We start from the raw sequence: 16,822 nt of genomic DNA, 5'->3' as shown, positions 1-16,822 counted from the left end.
TGATGTTCAAGCTTATTGAAACAACGAAGCTGTAAAAGCACCAGGGTTAATTTAATGATAATCCTAGAATAGAGAACACTTCAAACAAAGAATTATGTCAATCATTCATCAACAAGTCCAAACTGATTAAACATTTTGTTGCACAAAAAAATCTGAAGCTGTGATAGTGTTGAGAAAAGTAACATCAGACTCGAACAATCCATAAAAAAATCTTCTCACACTCACTTTCTGTAGTTCACTGGACATCGCCTTGAGTCGGTATTGTGAAAATAGCCGTTGAAACAAAACTATTAACAATTTGTTATCCACTCATGTATCCAAAGAAATCTCTATATGGAACATAATTAGAAGAAAAAAAAGTCCTGTTCTTGTTTGTGTGCATACTTCAAAACTGCAGCATTCAACACACTATTTGCGGAGCACAGCATTGACAAATACCACCATTTGCATTGCATTTCATTGCACCAACAACAGCCCCCACCACTCCGCAACACACGTTCCCACCAAAGCACCACAAAGCACGCCACATTGAAAATTTTCCTTCCCCAATCACACGTTTCTTCAGTCATACAAATTGTGTTAAAATACTCTCCTTACTATTATCTTACTATTATGCCTTCTGTGTACCACATTATCTGATAATGACTAATTCTAATCAAGCACTTCCGTTTTTTTTTTCCCTATCATTCTCTTTGTAATACAGAAAACTAAGAAGCTTTACAAATGTAATTTCTCTTCATCATGCTACATGGCATCTCAAAGCACTGGGCCACAAACTCCCATGCTACTGAACTCAGAAACTCTCAAATCATAATCCCAACGTTCGTCAACACATAGGCATTTCCTAACTAACACTTCCATTGCCAAACCAAAGCCTTAAAATCAACCATACCAGCAAATCAAAATTAAAATGAATTGAAATTCATTGTCATTCAATAAATTACAAAAAGCATATCAACTAATCAAAATTAGAATGAATTGAAATTCATTGTCATTCTATAAAATTACAAAAAGCATATCAACTGAAAAAAAAAAAAAAAACGCAATATACGGCAAGTTTGATTTGAAGCTTTTTTTGAATCCATGGAGAAAGTAGTGGAAATATTAAGTTTGGGTGCTGTTGGTGGATAATTAAGGAAGATGTAAAAAATTTAAATTTTGGATTCATCAAAAATAAATTAAATTAAAATTTTCATTTTTAAAAAAGTTATATTTTGCTTTTTACTTTCTAATTAAAGAAAAATATATCATTTGTGTTAATTTGACCCTAAATTTAAGTCCTGAAATCTGTTTTCTCTACCTTGACTAAACTGAGACCTCCAGAAGAATGTTTTGAGATGATTGATGCTAACACACTTTATCATTTCTTCTTGCACCATACATTTTACCTGTATTTCTATAAAAATCATTTTAGAATGTAAAATTTAAAGTACAAAAATTTACGCAAATATAGGAAAAAATATACGAAAGTGCCCCAAAACTTTTATCCATATTCTCATTAAAAAACACATTCATAAAAAACGTATTTTAGATTGCAAAATTTGAAATACAAAAATTATGAAGATGCAGAAAGAAATACATGAAGAAACTGTCCACATTTTAAGGCATTTATAAGCATCTACATCATTTTTAAGAAGCATCCATGGAGCAAAATAAACATTCATAAATTCTTAATCAATTCTAACAAGCATTCCATGGGAGCAAAATAAACATTCATAAATTCTTAATCAACTTTCAGTTTCTTATTAAGATACTTCAACAAGACACGTATGTATGTAGTAATAATGCATGTGATAAACAGTAAGTTCACTACGTTTTGTAATAATTGTCTTAACATAATTATCTTCACATTGGTTTCAATAATAACTTCTAATGGATTTAAAGTGTAAAAATTATACTAGTAAAGCATGCTTAATTCGTGAAATAAAATAATATGAAGTATGATGCAACATGTATTTGGACAAGTTTTTCTTAATTCCTTCATTAATAGCAAGGCTTTAACATACGAGAAAAAAAAACAAACACAAAACACAAAAGAGTCGATTATGTAAGTATAGACACAAAAAACAGACATTTGATGCTTAATATTTATTTTTCTGTCGGGTGGGGAATGGATGAAAAAAAAGAAATAAATATAAACAGAGAAAAATATTTCTTCTCAATAAAAAAACTAAATAATTTTTGGGTCTTTAGTTTAAAGAGGTTCACGCATCAGACCATACAAAGTTACATATCATATCAAATATATAAAATAATACAACAAAAAAATGATTCTAACTTAATTTTTATGAAGTTAGAATCCTTTTTCAAAGATAGAATTTTTAATGTTTTTTCATTTGTAAAATATCGAAACCATATGAAACTTTTCTTTTTCTACTTGGCAGATATCAGAAAAATTAAAACTAGCCAGCCAATAAATCCATTCTAAGGCATAAAAAGAAAAGGGAAGAATACCTGAATAAGAAACAAGATTCTTTCATAATAATATATTATCTATGATTTGAAAGGATGAAAAGAACTTGAACATAACATGCAGATCAGAAGTCAAAGTGAGTTCAAGAGTGAACATAGAAATCAATTGAGTAAAAATTTGATGACTCATGATGATTGGTTGGTTCTTTCTCTTGGCCTCACAAAATGCTTGGACTAACAACAATATGCTTCAATGGATTTGCCACGTCACCGCCACCAGCATGCTTAACAAACTCTGAAGGGGTGAGAAAACTGCCATGGCAAACACACACTATCCTCACTTCCTCACCTTTCCCATACCGGTAAAGAAAACCTTCTACCCTTCTTCCATTAGGACCATCACCTTTTGTGGAGACACAGGGCATGTCTTCCAACAAGTTCCTCACAATGTCTTTGGTTCTGTTCTGGGGTACTGAATGCTTGTTAGATTCACTTCTCACACCCACTGCACCAGCATTCTTGCTACCATTCTCTGCAACACTTGCTTGGGCTGCAATTGCTGATTTCAGCTCACTATCTGGCTGCAAGTTGCCACTAGTAGGGCTTCTAACATCTATTGGTGTTGGTCCTGAAGTGGAGAAAAAATGGGTTGCAAAATAATTTAAGATACCAAAAATGGGTTTGCAGACAGACTAGAAGTGTTGAATGATCAACTAGTCAAGTGATAGAGCACGATCAAGGGAGAACAAAGCATTTCATAAATTACGATTTAGCTTGCTATTGCCAACCCTTATATACAAGAAGCTGAAAATGGATTCTGATAACATGAACTTCATAAATATTTGAATAGATTAAGTGAATTTTTCAGTGGAATTCCAAGTTCAAAATATAGATCCGTTGGAACACACCTTTCTGAATTCTTGGCACTTAGAAGATATTAATGTGTTGTTCTAAAGAACTCTGCAACAGTGATTACACACAACCATTTCTTAAAACTTACATGTACTACAGAGTCGCCATCATTAGATTTTTCAAAAGGGAATTCACAATCAACAGGGTTCTGTTTCGAGGTCAGAATCCAAGGGAAGTAAAGGGTAATAGTATTTGCTCTACACAAGAAAAATGACTACTAATTTTTCAACATTCATGTTCTCCCACTTTCTATGACACACAAGGATACAACCTCTGGTTTATGCTTATCTTTTTTGGAGACATTCTCAACCTAAACAAGTGTCAACCAAAGGTATGAACGAAAGATCACGGTGAAATGCTGCATACTAGCCACTTTGGATGAGGCTAAGAGTGCAAACAATAACCAATCCCGGGTTATCATTTCAAATCAAAGGCCAAATTCAGCTTAAACATTGTTACAAAAATTACTTAGCAAATGCAAAATTGAACTAAGACAAAACTTTGACTAATTTTTTCTGGCGCAGACATGATCTGACATCTGCAAAAAAACCTCACTCATCTTGATCATCAGATCATTCAACAAATTGACATCGGTTAAGAAAACAGTAATTTCGATTTTGATTTAAGAGTTGAAAAGTTAAACCCAAGCAGAGGCTGACTTCTCCCAATTTCTCTTTTTTGGTAAAAAATGACAAACCCGATATCATAACCTAGGACAATCATGCCACTATGGGGGACCCTAGTAGGTCTCACCCTCCCTAATTTAATTCCTGACTAGAGGTGAAAAGTTAAAAAATAAAAAACAGCAAAAAAAATTTCAACTTTTTTCCTGCTTGATTGATGACCAATATCCCAAAGGGAAAAAAACACAACAGGAAAAGAAATTAAAAGGAATAAAACCAGAACAGTCAAAGAAAGCAAGCAAATGTAAAAACAGATAAACCAAAAGTCCTTGAAGAAAAGTGTAAAATAAAAAATATCAATTAATAATTATTACCTTGACCTTGTCGAGACTCAACTTCTGAGGTTCCCGAAGAACCAATGGAACCCTGCGAAGGCGATGGAGGCGCCAACACCACTCCACCCTTTTCCTTCTTCTCTTTCTCGCTGTCCCCATTCAAACCGAGTCCACAAACGCGTGTGGTCAACGACACGGTTCTCCCCAGGGGGGCACCCTCAGCGTAAGCCCCTGCACTTTGTTCCACAGGATTATTCCCTTCAGACCCAACCCTTGGTTGCTGTTGTTGCTGTTGCTCTCTGAGAGCCTTCAAATTCCTCTGCTTCTCGGAGCGCTTCCTCCTCGCCTCCATGCGGCGCAGCGTCTGCAACTCCTTCCTTTTCCGCCACTCCTCCTCCGTCTCCGTCGGCAGCGAGCACGTCCTCACCAGAGGCGCCGTGCACTGCACAACAGCGTACCCCATCTCGTCCCTCACGAACTCCGGAATCGACGTAGTTCTCTTTATCTTCTTGGCGGTGGGGTCCACCCCAAATCGACCATTCATCGAAAGCCCGAGACTTAGTTCCAACTCCTCTTCTTCCTCTAACTTCACCACCGGTACAGGCAAATTCTGATGATTACCATGGTGGCCGTGATGATTGTTCACTCCCATGAAGCTCCTCAACAGATCTCGGGGCAAATTGTTCATTGGAGATTGTGCTGTTGTTGTGGGTGCTGAAGAAATGTAATGATGGTTGTTGCGGGTGTTGTCTCTGTCTTGAACTTGTGCCATTGAAAGAAACTAAGAGACAGAAACAGAGAAAGAGACAGAGAGGGTAAAACCTGGCAAAAAAGATGTAAAATTGGAGGTGGTGATTATGTGGGTAAGGGAAGATGATTCATTGCTAAACCGACCAATTCATACGTTTTTGTTTGGAAGAAAATTTTGTTGCATTTCTACATTTTCTGAGTGTGTTGTGGTGGGAGGGGGTAGAGAGAGAGAGAAAGGAAATAAGAGAATTAATGAGATAAAGGAAAAAGAGCAGAGTGAAAAGATGTGAAATGACGAGAATGGGGCTAAGGGATAAGGAGGCGACACGTGGGGAGAGGAGGGGAGTTTGGAGGGACACGTGGCAATGAGAGAGAGTGGTGAGGTGGCACGTACGAGGCAATTGTGTTGTTGGGTTGTGTTTGTCTTGTGAGAAAGGAAAGGTGGAAGGGGAGAAGCAGATTGGGATAGATGGTTGCAATTTTCGATGCACACGTGTCGCCACAATGGTGAGAGTGAGAGCAATAAACTACACGTGATGGAATAAGAAGGTGACACATATATTGGTTAGTATGAATACTGCAATACAAGATAACGATCATACCCACACAACACCCAGCTTGCACTCACTCACTTTTTATTTTTTTCAAAAAGAAAAAAAAAATATTTTATTTTATCTATTCACATGACTGAATCAATCCCAGATTTTATGTCATGTATAGTCTACAATAATATAACACATCCCTTTCTGGATCCTATCTTTTAATTACTGCATTTTACATCTGAGTAACTGATTTTTTTATATAGTGTTAAATTTGATAAAATTTAGTTACAGTTACAGTTAGAAAATTAATTATTATTTTCAGAATTTTAAGTTGAAGTATGAATAATATGAACAAGCTTGAACGTGGAGCCTACATGGACAGACAGTGAACAACGAAAGATCAACACATGTGCTTCTGTCATTCATGTTACAATATATTTATGAACCTTTTCTCATTTATAATTTTTCTTTAAAATATGTTTCCTATTTTCTTCGTTGTAACACATCATTTGATGAGTATTCTGAATCGGTCCCCACCGGTTTATTGGATTGTTTGAAGTTAATTTTGTGTCTAAGTGAAACTAATAACAGCAAATTGATTGAGGTGAAAGGGTGAGGGAGGGAGGGTTACCCAGTTGCACTCGTTCCTTTTTCCTGTACACGACCAACTAGTTCGATTGAATGATGAATCATCACACACTTTCATCGGTTATGACGACACCTCTCATTGCAAATGCATGTTCTGGGTCCTTGTTTTTTTCGGAGTACTTTTTCGACGCTCTCTTACAACGTAAAAACCCCTCTGCAGAATATACGACAATGTTTTCTTACAATTTCTTTTGGCTTTTACGCACCCACTTCGATCACCTGAGCACCGAATTTATCTCCAATAACTTAAGGACGTGTTTGCCTTCTAGTTAATAAACACGCGTTCGTCTAACCAAAAAGTAATTCTTTACTTTTATTCAGTTTGTTTATGAGTCTTTGCGTAGATCAATAAAATCAATCATGTTTATATCCAAAGTACATAATATAAAACTAATCTGAGTGTTCAGATAACCACCATTTCATCTCTTTAATAAGTACATTCAATTTTTAAAAATTTTAAAAATATGTTTGGCACACCAATCTATGTTTAAAATATTATCTATACACTTATTTAAAAGAAATTAATATTTTGATAACACTAAATGTATAAATTGATCATAAACATGTGTAATAAATAATAAAACTTACAATGTTTTATATATATTTTACTATCTTCAAGAAAAACAATCAAATTGAAATAAATACACTTTTCGTAAATTCAAAATTTACCCAAATTTTCTATTTTGAAACTTCAATATTGAATACAGATAATTCAAGTTCAAAACCTTTGAAATCCTTCAGTTTTAATTTATTTGTTTACTAACTTGCATATTTAATATTTTGGCATCTAGATTATTATGTATACATTTTAGCAATGGCAAAAACCTTGAGAACTTAAGAGTAAATGAGAAACGAAAACCAAACTTCAATTATATTTTACCATTGTTTGTTTTTTTAAAAAAAGCAGTTATCGAAATTTTTATTCAAGCAATTACTTTTTTAAAAACAACCAATTAATAATAAACACCTTTTCATTTTTTTATTATTTTCTTTCTTACCCAATTCTTAATTATTTCTCTCAACCAAACCATTTTAAAAATGACTTTATTTTTCATAAACGTGTCTCTTAATATATTTATTTTTTATTGTATCAGACAGAGGATTAGTGGTTTTTTAAACCAATTACTATAAATTTAATCAATCCTTTATCTTACATTTGCTTGCTCATCATGGTTTTGTTCTATTACTATTATTCTGTATGATTAGAAGGAGCAGAGAGTATATATAATTCTATCCAAGGTTCTATTTCAGTGAAATATATGAATTCAAGTAATGTTTAAAGGAATAATTTTTAGTACGATAGAGCATCGTTCACATCGAATAAGAAAATATAACAAGGAGTGGTCCATTTAGGGTTTGAGCGATGTAAAAAAATTGTGTTTACATTTTTGTCCTCCTAAATTAGCTACGAGGATGACAGAAACGTGTGTAGTTTGCAGAGCTATCAAAATGAATAATTTTGTCTGATTTGACTCGACCCATTATAAATTGATTATTTAGAGAGTCAATCTAATCCAACTCATTTATTAGTGAATTAACAAAATTTGAATCCAATCCGACCTAGTACGGAATTGGTTCATGGGTTCATTTAATTACAAAAAATACATTTTTATTTTTATTTTTTTTAATCAAAACTAAGTTATAATTGTAATTAAAATTAAAATAAACTTTAATACAATTCAAATACAAACCACAATCACAAAAATATAAATTATTTATATATTGGCTAAGAAAAAATAACCTAACATGATCCAAATGCAAAACTCAACTTAACAAGGAACATGTGTGTGATTCTTTATTTGCAGGTTGGTAAACCAATTCGGCTCTCCACGAATCGAATCCGAATCGATCGAATTCTAAGTAAATCGAATCAAAATTAACCTATTAAAATTTATAAAAATATTTTAATTCAACTCAAACTCAGAATAAACCAGATTAAGAGGAAGATTTGCAACCTTTTAACAGCTATATAGTTTGAATGATTTTGTCAATAAGAGAAGAAATTAAAAAAATTGAAATAGCAAGTTGTGTGAGGGAGAATCGTGAATCGTACGTAAGAAAACGATGATTGGGATCCGACGGTAGAGAATGGTTGGGGAGAGACAGAAACCCAAGGAATCTCCGGACAACACGGCAGCAGATGAGATATTGAGATCCGGCTGTGGGGCCCAGCGCAGAGGCCAACTTGCGCTTTTGCTTTTCTGCGTTGAGCGGGTGAGTGCCACGCGTCCCTGCACGGTTGGAGAGAGAGCAAGTTGCAGAGAGAGGGTGACGTGGCTAACGTGAATGTGGTGAAAAAAAGCGTAGGTTGTGTGTCAGACTGAGGTGACTGGTGGAACAGAGTTATTAGTCTCTGCAACGTAACCACCCATCTCTCTTTGACACGTGTCTCTTTCTGCTTCTCCTTCTTTTTAAACCCACCCTTCTCTCTCTCTCTCTCCCACATTTTTTTTTCCTATTATTGCTACTGCTGCTGCAACACTCAACATTCAATCAAACAACAATTTTCATTTTCTTTCTTTAATGTCTTTTCTACGGTATCCAATACGTAGTTCAACAGACAAACATGTACACTTATCACTAAACAAAATACCTTTACAAAAGCATTCATTCGCACCTTCTTTTTCTTCTTTCAAAACAAAATACTAGCTTTCAAAATTATTTTTCAGTGTGAAGGCAATCAAAATATACTCTATTTTTTTTTGTCACTTTTTCTTCTTTTTAATCATTGTATTATTTGTCGAATTTGTTATATGCTTTTTTTTTTTTAAAAAAGATTACGACATAAGACATTGTTCATAGAATTCAAAGTCAGTTCAGCCCAAATGAACATGGGACTCACATTTTCTATATTAAGCGTGTGAAAATGGTTTTGAAAGCTTTATCCAACAATCTTGTTTATTCAATAAACACTATTAAATATTTTATATTTTTTGTGTGGTCGCGTCCTTTAAATAACTGATTTTGAAAGTAAAAAGGGGGAGATATTATCCATTTAGTCCTTAAAAATGAAATATTAATTTTAGTTTCTAAATATGTATAATAGTTATTAGAGTATAATTTTGAAAACCAAATTAAATGTAAATCGAGGTCTATTTTATTACAAAATTGATATTATGTACCAATTCAACATTTTTACAATTTGAGTCCCTAAAATAGATTTTTAACCATTTTAAAGATTAGATTGGACGTGTGCCACGTATTTAAGGATCAGATTAAGAAATAAATAGCATTCCAAAGATATAAAATGCAAAAAATTATTATAGTACCATGTTACCATTTTATTGCCTTCATCCTTAGAATGTGAGAATACTCGTAGCATAAATATATGTAGATAAAATTCACAAGTAAAAGATATATATTTGTAAATAAATATTCAAGAATAATACTTACAACGGAATGAATATGTGTACCATAATTTTCATAAACATGAATATCCATACTCGTTATATTATAATTTAAATTAAAAAAATAAATATAATTAAAATATTAACATATTAATTTTGAATGAATTATATTTTATTAATTAATTTTAAAAATTTTTCATTTTTAGAAACAGTTGATCAACACTATTTATTTAAAATCTATGAATATTATCTCTTGTATTTTATTTAGATTTATAATCAAAATATGTTATGAAAAGAAATTTGTAAATAATTACAAATATCTATGAATATTAAAAAACATGTAAATACACGCAAAACGAATATACACACAATTACATAAAAATGGATATAAAATGATATTTATCCGAGAAATAGAACACTTAAAAAATATTACTCATACCGTACCCCCCTCCGGATGACATCCCTATTCATCCTTTACCAATACAATATTTAACCGTTCTTACTTTTTCCTTATTCAACCATTCCATGTATATCTTCTATAGAATCTTCCAAACAGATAGCAGAACATATAAAACAGTAGTTAACCCAGGTTCATTTTAAATTTTACGAATAATCTTAAACAAAATTTGGAACCAATAATAATAATAATAATAAGCCTTTTTAAATTAAAATGTGAAATTGGATGTAAAATTGTTGCATGATAGCAACGAATAAAAAAAGGAGTGATGGTTAACCTAATGTGAATTCCAGTCATAGCATCTGTTAAATTTTTAAAAAGAAAAGAGTATACCTATTCCTGATGACTACTAACTCACTAGGATGAAAGCAATAACAACTAGAGATACTACAACTGTGCAAATGCAGTGAAAGAAAGATTCGAAGGTTGAGGGTGGGAAGATAATTCCAAGAATATGCATGCTTGTAACTGACCAAAAAAACGGGTCACAGAACAATCTCCCAAAAATCATTCAGTACTTCAGTTCAAAACAGCAGCATCCTGTTTTGGTCCGCTTGACCTGCCACCTCTCCCTCTTCCTTGGTGATACCCTTCACCATGACCACGACCTCTACCAGAAAAGTCACCACCACGGCTTACATAATCACTCCGACCGTATCCACGACCGCCACCGTAGTTCCCACGGCCCCTGAAAGAGTCATTTCGTAACCCACCCCTACCGGGTGGGATCCTAGGTCTTCCAGCATTGCTAATGCCACTGCCAACTGAAACAGAACAAACACAATTAGCATTTTGTGAACTATTATGAAATCATCACTATTTCTCTTCTTTGTGGAATGAATGATAACAATTTTATTCATGATAGTTAAGCTTCATATTACCTCGAGTAGTGGTTCTCTTTATCTCAACTACAGCTTGACGCCCCCCAATAGGAATAGGTGAAGCCTGACAAAATGAACTGACTGTCTTAAATAATGCTCAAAGATCTTAAGTTTTTTGCATTAAATTTGAAATAACAAATGGAGAAATCATTTAGAAAGCACAGATAACTTCAAACATTATATAAAATTACGAGAGAAAGTAAAAATTCTAGGTTAGTTGGTCTAATCTCCTTTTCAAAATGCCGTGTTTGGATGGCTCAGTATCTGGTAGTGCCAGGTCTTTTTCTTTTATCTTCTTTTAATATAGTTTCAACATGTTGCTATTTCTTCTCCTACCTCTTGTTACTAGTTAAAGCTTAGAAAACACAAGTTTGAAGGAGTGCTAGAAAATATTAAAGATATATTTAGTTTCTCTATCATTCTTTCTTGGTGTATTTCCTTATTGTAACAGGTTACAGTTTTACTGTTAGTGGGTTTGTCACAGTTGTAGTATCTCTAGTTGTTATTGCTTTCATCCTAGTGAGTTTGTATGGTAATACTTGTTCTTGTATTGACCTAATCAGTAATATAAATAGGAGTTTTGTTGAACACATTACATTCAATCAATCATACACTCTGCATTACTTTTGCTGTCTCTCTGTTACTTCTTTCCAAACCCACAACCTATAATCTTCAAGTGACTTTCTGTAATGCTTAGACAGGATTAGGTCAAATTACAGTGTAGTGGAGTTATAATCTTGCTTTCTTCTGTCCCCACTTTAACGTACATCAGCAAGGCTAACAAGGTTGTCTGTCTATAGGATATGGTTCTACGATGCACTAAAGTCAAGTGCAGCCATTGAGTGAAGGGGTCTAAGGATAAGATGAATTGTTTGGCTTTAAATTGGGAGACCTTCAGTTTGGACAACATTTAAACCCCTTCTTCAGAATAACAAGGTGAATGGAAAATTCAATTTGCACCGAGGTGAATTTCAACATACAGCAGCATGCTCGTACACTTTAGGAAATAAACTAAAACATTTAAGACTTCAAGAATTTTATTGTAATAGTATGATTGATTTTGTTTTAATTTCTAATTTGGTGGATCCACAAATTGAGTGTACCATAGCTCTTCCCTAGACATGCACAGTCCAACAATTGTCTAAGTTATATGATACATTTTTGCAAATTTAACTCTTCCACAAGATATAAAATTTGTTTCAGGTTTTATTTGCTATACACATATGGTTCTTAACACACTCGAGAAATATTCATCTCCCATGATATTTAGTTAAACAATCATTCATGATGTTTTATGCACATACTAAATCTAAAAATAAAATGGAAGACAATTAATTCGATGCCATATCAAAATACAGGAAGATGGAAAGAAACCCAAGGATACTAAACCAGGATATTACTAATACTAGCATAGCACAGATTAAAGAGCTGTCATTGTTTTAAAGAATATGTTCAATAGAGCAGCACAGCAGCAGGAAACTGCCCTTGCCCACTACAGGTGCTGCTATAGCCGAGCAGTTTAGTGTAGCAGCCATAGAACAAATAGTGGAATGTAAGGCCACACTGTGTTGATTCTAAAAAATAAGTTAGATCAGAAACATTAGGGCTTTTCTGGAGGTTGGGATTTTAATTTTCCAAAATTGAAACCTATAGATGTAATAGTAGTAAAAATGATAAAGGCTTGGATTTTGAAGATGATATTCATAATTTCAATCTAAGAAATGAGTATTTGACTTTTGTATGTTCTGTTTACTTGTATGTTTGTTGAAGACACCTATGACTTTTTATTGTTAATTATGGATATTGTTATTTTTGAGTAATTTTATCAGTTTTGAGAGTTTATATATATACATAATATATATATATATATATATATATATATATATATATATATCTATCTGTGTGTGTGTGTGTGTACAAAATACCGGCTGTCTATATGATATCTCCGGACAGCGTTTTTAGAGCTGGCCGCTATCCAAGATTGCCTCAAACTCAAAAAAGTGCATTGCAGAAACTACCACCAGCTAAATGTAGAACTAATGCGCTACCAAGAATGAGTCAGCTATAAAGGAGATGAACTATAGGCTTCCAGCTTGATGCAGAGATGGTTGAGGCTTGTGTCAATAGAAGACTTATGTAAACAAGAGAATAAGCTTAAGTTTGAACGAAGAATTTTTTTTATAATTTTCAACATATAAGTCATTATTCCAAATTGTTATCATCTAATGCAGCAGTGATATTATATGTACAACTGCATCCAAGTTCCAACTTGAAATCAGTCCCATTTTCAAGCATCTTCAACACAATAAATATAATTAGCTAGCATGATTAAAAGCCAAAATTCTAGAAATCTAAGCTACCACGTGATGTAATGAGGACAATACCTGAATTGCACTATTCATCGAATTTAGAGATAGGAACTCAACAAAGCCAAAACAGTATCCCTGTTGCTGTAAAGACAAATAAAGTGTTTCCAACAAAACTGCATTAGGGTTGAAGAAAATGCAAAAAGACAATTTGAAAAGCCTCTTAACCCAATAATCACCTTGTTATTTCTGACTTGGATGCCTTCCGGCTTGATGGGGCCAAATTTCTTAAATTCCGCTTCCAACTGACCAACCGTCACATTTAAAGGTAAATTTCGAATGTAAATGGAGTGTCCTTCAACTGTTGGCAGAATTTGTTTATCAGAAAGAAGCACAAATATGTTCAAGAAAAATATATGGCTGTGTTGCAATCAGTGAACTTAATGACTTGACAAAAATAAATGATGTGTTTAAAATTCATTTTCTCCAAAACTTTGAAAGACAACACAGCATGACGTATGTGAAAATTGAAACAAATAACATGTACCTTCCTCATGAGCATCACTACTTTCAGGGTCGTTAACAATATCCAAAGCTGCTTCAGGCACTTCATCGGATTCTACTGACTCAACTACCAGGTTCTCAGTTTTGTTAGGCCCTGACTTTAGCGTATTAGTAGGCACATAAATTTTAGTTGGTCCTGAACTCCCTTTTTGGACTTTCACCTAACAACAAATCAATAAGCTTCAAAAGAATAATGACAGCGGTTGTAAGTGAACTATTTGTAGCAATACTTACAATTGATGCATAAGACTGCTTTGGAGCATCCTCCTGAGCTAAAGAAGCCACTTCTGTGGCCTGAGAATCGTCATTGCCATTTGACCGAAAATGGGATTCTACATTGTCTTCGTTTTCAGCAGGTATCTGTCTCTCGTGGTGATTAGGTGGAGCATAAGCATTCTCCGCAACAACTTGACCTTTGATCACAGGAGAATTAGTGGAGTCTGGGGCAGGAGAATCAGCAACATGAATGGATTCTGTAAAGAAATAAGAACAGCATGAATACAACTCTTGAATAAACTTTGCACCAGAAAATACAATTTTTTTAATTATAATCTTGCCTGGTTCTGGGGTTATTTTAACAGTAGCTGCATCCTCATCTCCATTAACTGGAGGTAGTTCTGATGGTTCATCGTCTTCTACATACCTAAAAACATCATTAAGAACAAAATAGCCATTGTCTTGTGGAGCAAGAAAGAACGACTGTGCAAATTTTCTTCTCATGTTATCCTTGCCAGTCAAACATCCAGTGACCAGCACAGTCACTCCCTCCTTGTACGACTTTTGAGCATCTGCAGTCTTTATTTCTGCTTTAAATTCCTTGAAATTTAGTGAAAGAATCTTCTCATTAATGCCCTGCACCACAAACCCATACACTTAGAGATTGGCAGAAAGCCTGCGATATATCCACTAAACATTTAAAGAAGCAGCATAAAATTTAAATGAACGATGTTTCATCCTTCTAAACATAGTAAAACACAAGAAAATAGAAGTACAACCCATCAGATTCTCAAAAAATAGTATGAAAATGAACGGGGTAAAAAATGAATTAGCAATACATTAGTAGATAGTATGAACATATAGCAGTTTATTTAACTAGCAATTCGTTAGCAATGAATGATAATGGATATCAAAACGTAGAATTACATCATATTTACAATGTTTCTTATCTTTCAACAAGGCATCAGAGGAAACATTTTTAGGAACTAAAAGAGGTGGTAGAGGCACCAGTTTTGTATCAAAAAAACTTACTTTCATGGTTGTAACTGATGTCATCACACCATTGGAATCAGGACGGCTAATCACACTAGAGTCCTGGTAAAACCGATAGACCAAATCTGGTGAATGGTGAAGAATGTGGTAATATTGTTCAACAAATGCATTACCCACAACTTGGGCACTGGGAGCAGTTGGAGGAGTAGCTGTTTGCAAGGCCATCTGTCCAAAACACGTTGGTCAGTATTGAAACTCAAGAAAATCTAGATACACAAAAATTGGAAAAACAAAGAATGTTATTCTATTTGAATCTAAATGGTCACTCCAAAATAATAGTTTTTGGACAAAACACAGTGGTATCATTTGATCCAAGTAATTGATCTCACCTAGAGAGAGAGGGAATTCATTGTTTTTGTATAGAACAGATATGAGTTCTTTTAGAGAAACATAATCCATATGTTCAAAGTTTAATATGTGTTAATGATGAAATAAACCAACAAATCTCTGCTAGACATAATATCTCTTAGATCAACATGTCAATATATTCAATACCACAAAGAGAGGCAAAACAGAAATATGAACCGTATAGTTGCTGTGTACGTGCATATAATATTCATACGTTGTTTTTGGGTGTCATGTAGGAGCAAGTAGATGAGGCAAATTGAGACAAAATGGAAAGCATGGGTAACATTAGAAGATGAAGCCTGATTTATAAGACACCGGTTAGCTAGATTAAAGCTGAGGGGATTTGAATACTAGAAGCAGTCCTTGAGTTTAGCTTCTTGATGTTACCAAGTTGGAGGCATCAACAATTGCACTTAGTTAAACTAGCCGCTAATCCAAGATGGCTACGCTTCAATAACTGACTCTGATTATTAACCTTCAATTTTATTACCACTTAAAAAACTAATAGTAGTAAGTAACAAGCAGTGTACATATCTATAAGCAGTCTTCCCAACAAGACTGAATGCATAAAAAGGAACACAGTTAATGCAGACGCATAACACTGATAGAAATTGGTGTTGACTAATCAATCGAGAATAAAACAGGTTCAGATAAAATAAACTAGCTAGTGTCCACTCCCTCACAAGAGACAATTGTGAGAAACTAATAAAAACAATATAACTAAGAAAAGGCACAATATAAAACGACAACAAAACACCCACATTCTCTCGAAATGAAGTGAGACCACCTTAATTTATCATGTAACCAAATATTACATCCCAAAGAAAAATAATAATCAAATACCTAGTCGTATTACCGTACTTGCCTCAGCAGATTACCCCAGATCCAACGAGAAACAAAAACCTCAAATCTAAACCCTAAACCGAACTCACAACACGAAACAAACTAGACCCATTTGAACTGCCAAACGAATCAATCGTTACCCACAACGAAAAAATCCAAACTTGGACGAAAAGAACAAAACTTCACACAGGAACACATCTCACTTCAGCCAACAATAACATCCCATAATCACTAACCCGGCAACAATGTCTGATCAAAATTAAGAGAGAAAAAAAGATGTCATTGTTGGAACGCTAACGTAGGAATCACCCATTTGCCTATATTAGGAATCGGTAGGAGGGAATGAGGAAAAAAAAAAGTATGAAAAATGACGGAGACCCAATTGCGAGGAGAATGAGAAGAGAGAATGTAGAATACCTGCGAATGTGATGGTCGCGGAGAAGGGCGTGATTGTGAAGATGATGGCACAGTGAGAGTGTGATGGAAGTGGAGAAGAAAGGGAACAACAGGAAGAGTTTGCGCACGAAATAAGGGAGTGTGCGAAAGCTACCTGTGACTGTGATCAGTGAAACAAACTAAACTCTT

At 34.1% G+C, this 16,822-nt stretch overlaps 2 protein-coding genes across 2 annotated transcripts; both read right to left on the bottom strand.

The window, feature by feature from the left end:
• Positions 1-2,455: 2,455 nt before the first annotated feature.
• Positions 2,456-5,280, bottom strand: LOC114185130 (ninja-family protein AFP3). Its single transcript, XM_028072663.1, has 2 exons — positions 4,322-5,280; positions 2,456-3,040 (listed from the first exon to the last, which is right to left on the bottom strand). The coding sequence occupies exons 1-2, from the start codon at positions 5,052-5,054 to the stop codon at positions 2,631-2,633; spliced, it is 1,143 nt and encodes a 380-aa protein (XP_027928464.1). The 5' UTR covers positions 5,055-5,280; the 3' UTR covers positions 2,456-2,630.
• A 4,928-nt stretch (positions 5,281-10,208) lies between these two features.
• On the bottom strand, positions 10,209-16,822 carry LOC114183540 (ras GTPase-activating protein-binding protein 1-like). The gene is made up of 9 exons (XM_028070594.1): positions 16,655-16,822; positions 15,026-15,211; positions 14,335-14,629; positions 14,012-14,250; positions 13,761-13,938; positions 13,453-13,574; positions 13,292-13,357; positions 10,908-10,971; positions 10,209-10,790 (listed from the first exon to the last, which is right to left on the bottom strand). The coding sequence occupies exons 2-9, from the start codon at positions 15,209-15,211 to the stop codon at positions 10,546-10,548; spliced, it is 1,395 nt and encodes a 464-aa protein (XP_027926395.1). The 5' UTR covers positions 16,655-16,822; the 3' UTR covers positions 10,209-10,545.

The sequence above is a fragment of the Vigna unguiculata genome, chromosome 5 (genome assembly GCF_004118075.2).
Source record: "Vigna unguiculata cultivar IT97K-499-35 chromosome 5, ASM411807v1, whole genome shotgun sequence".
NCBI lineage: Eukaryota > Viridiplantae > Streptophyta > Magnoliopsida > Fabales > Fabaceae > Vigna > Vigna unguiculata.
This window is presented reverse-complemented; position numbering and strand designations above follow the sequence as displayed.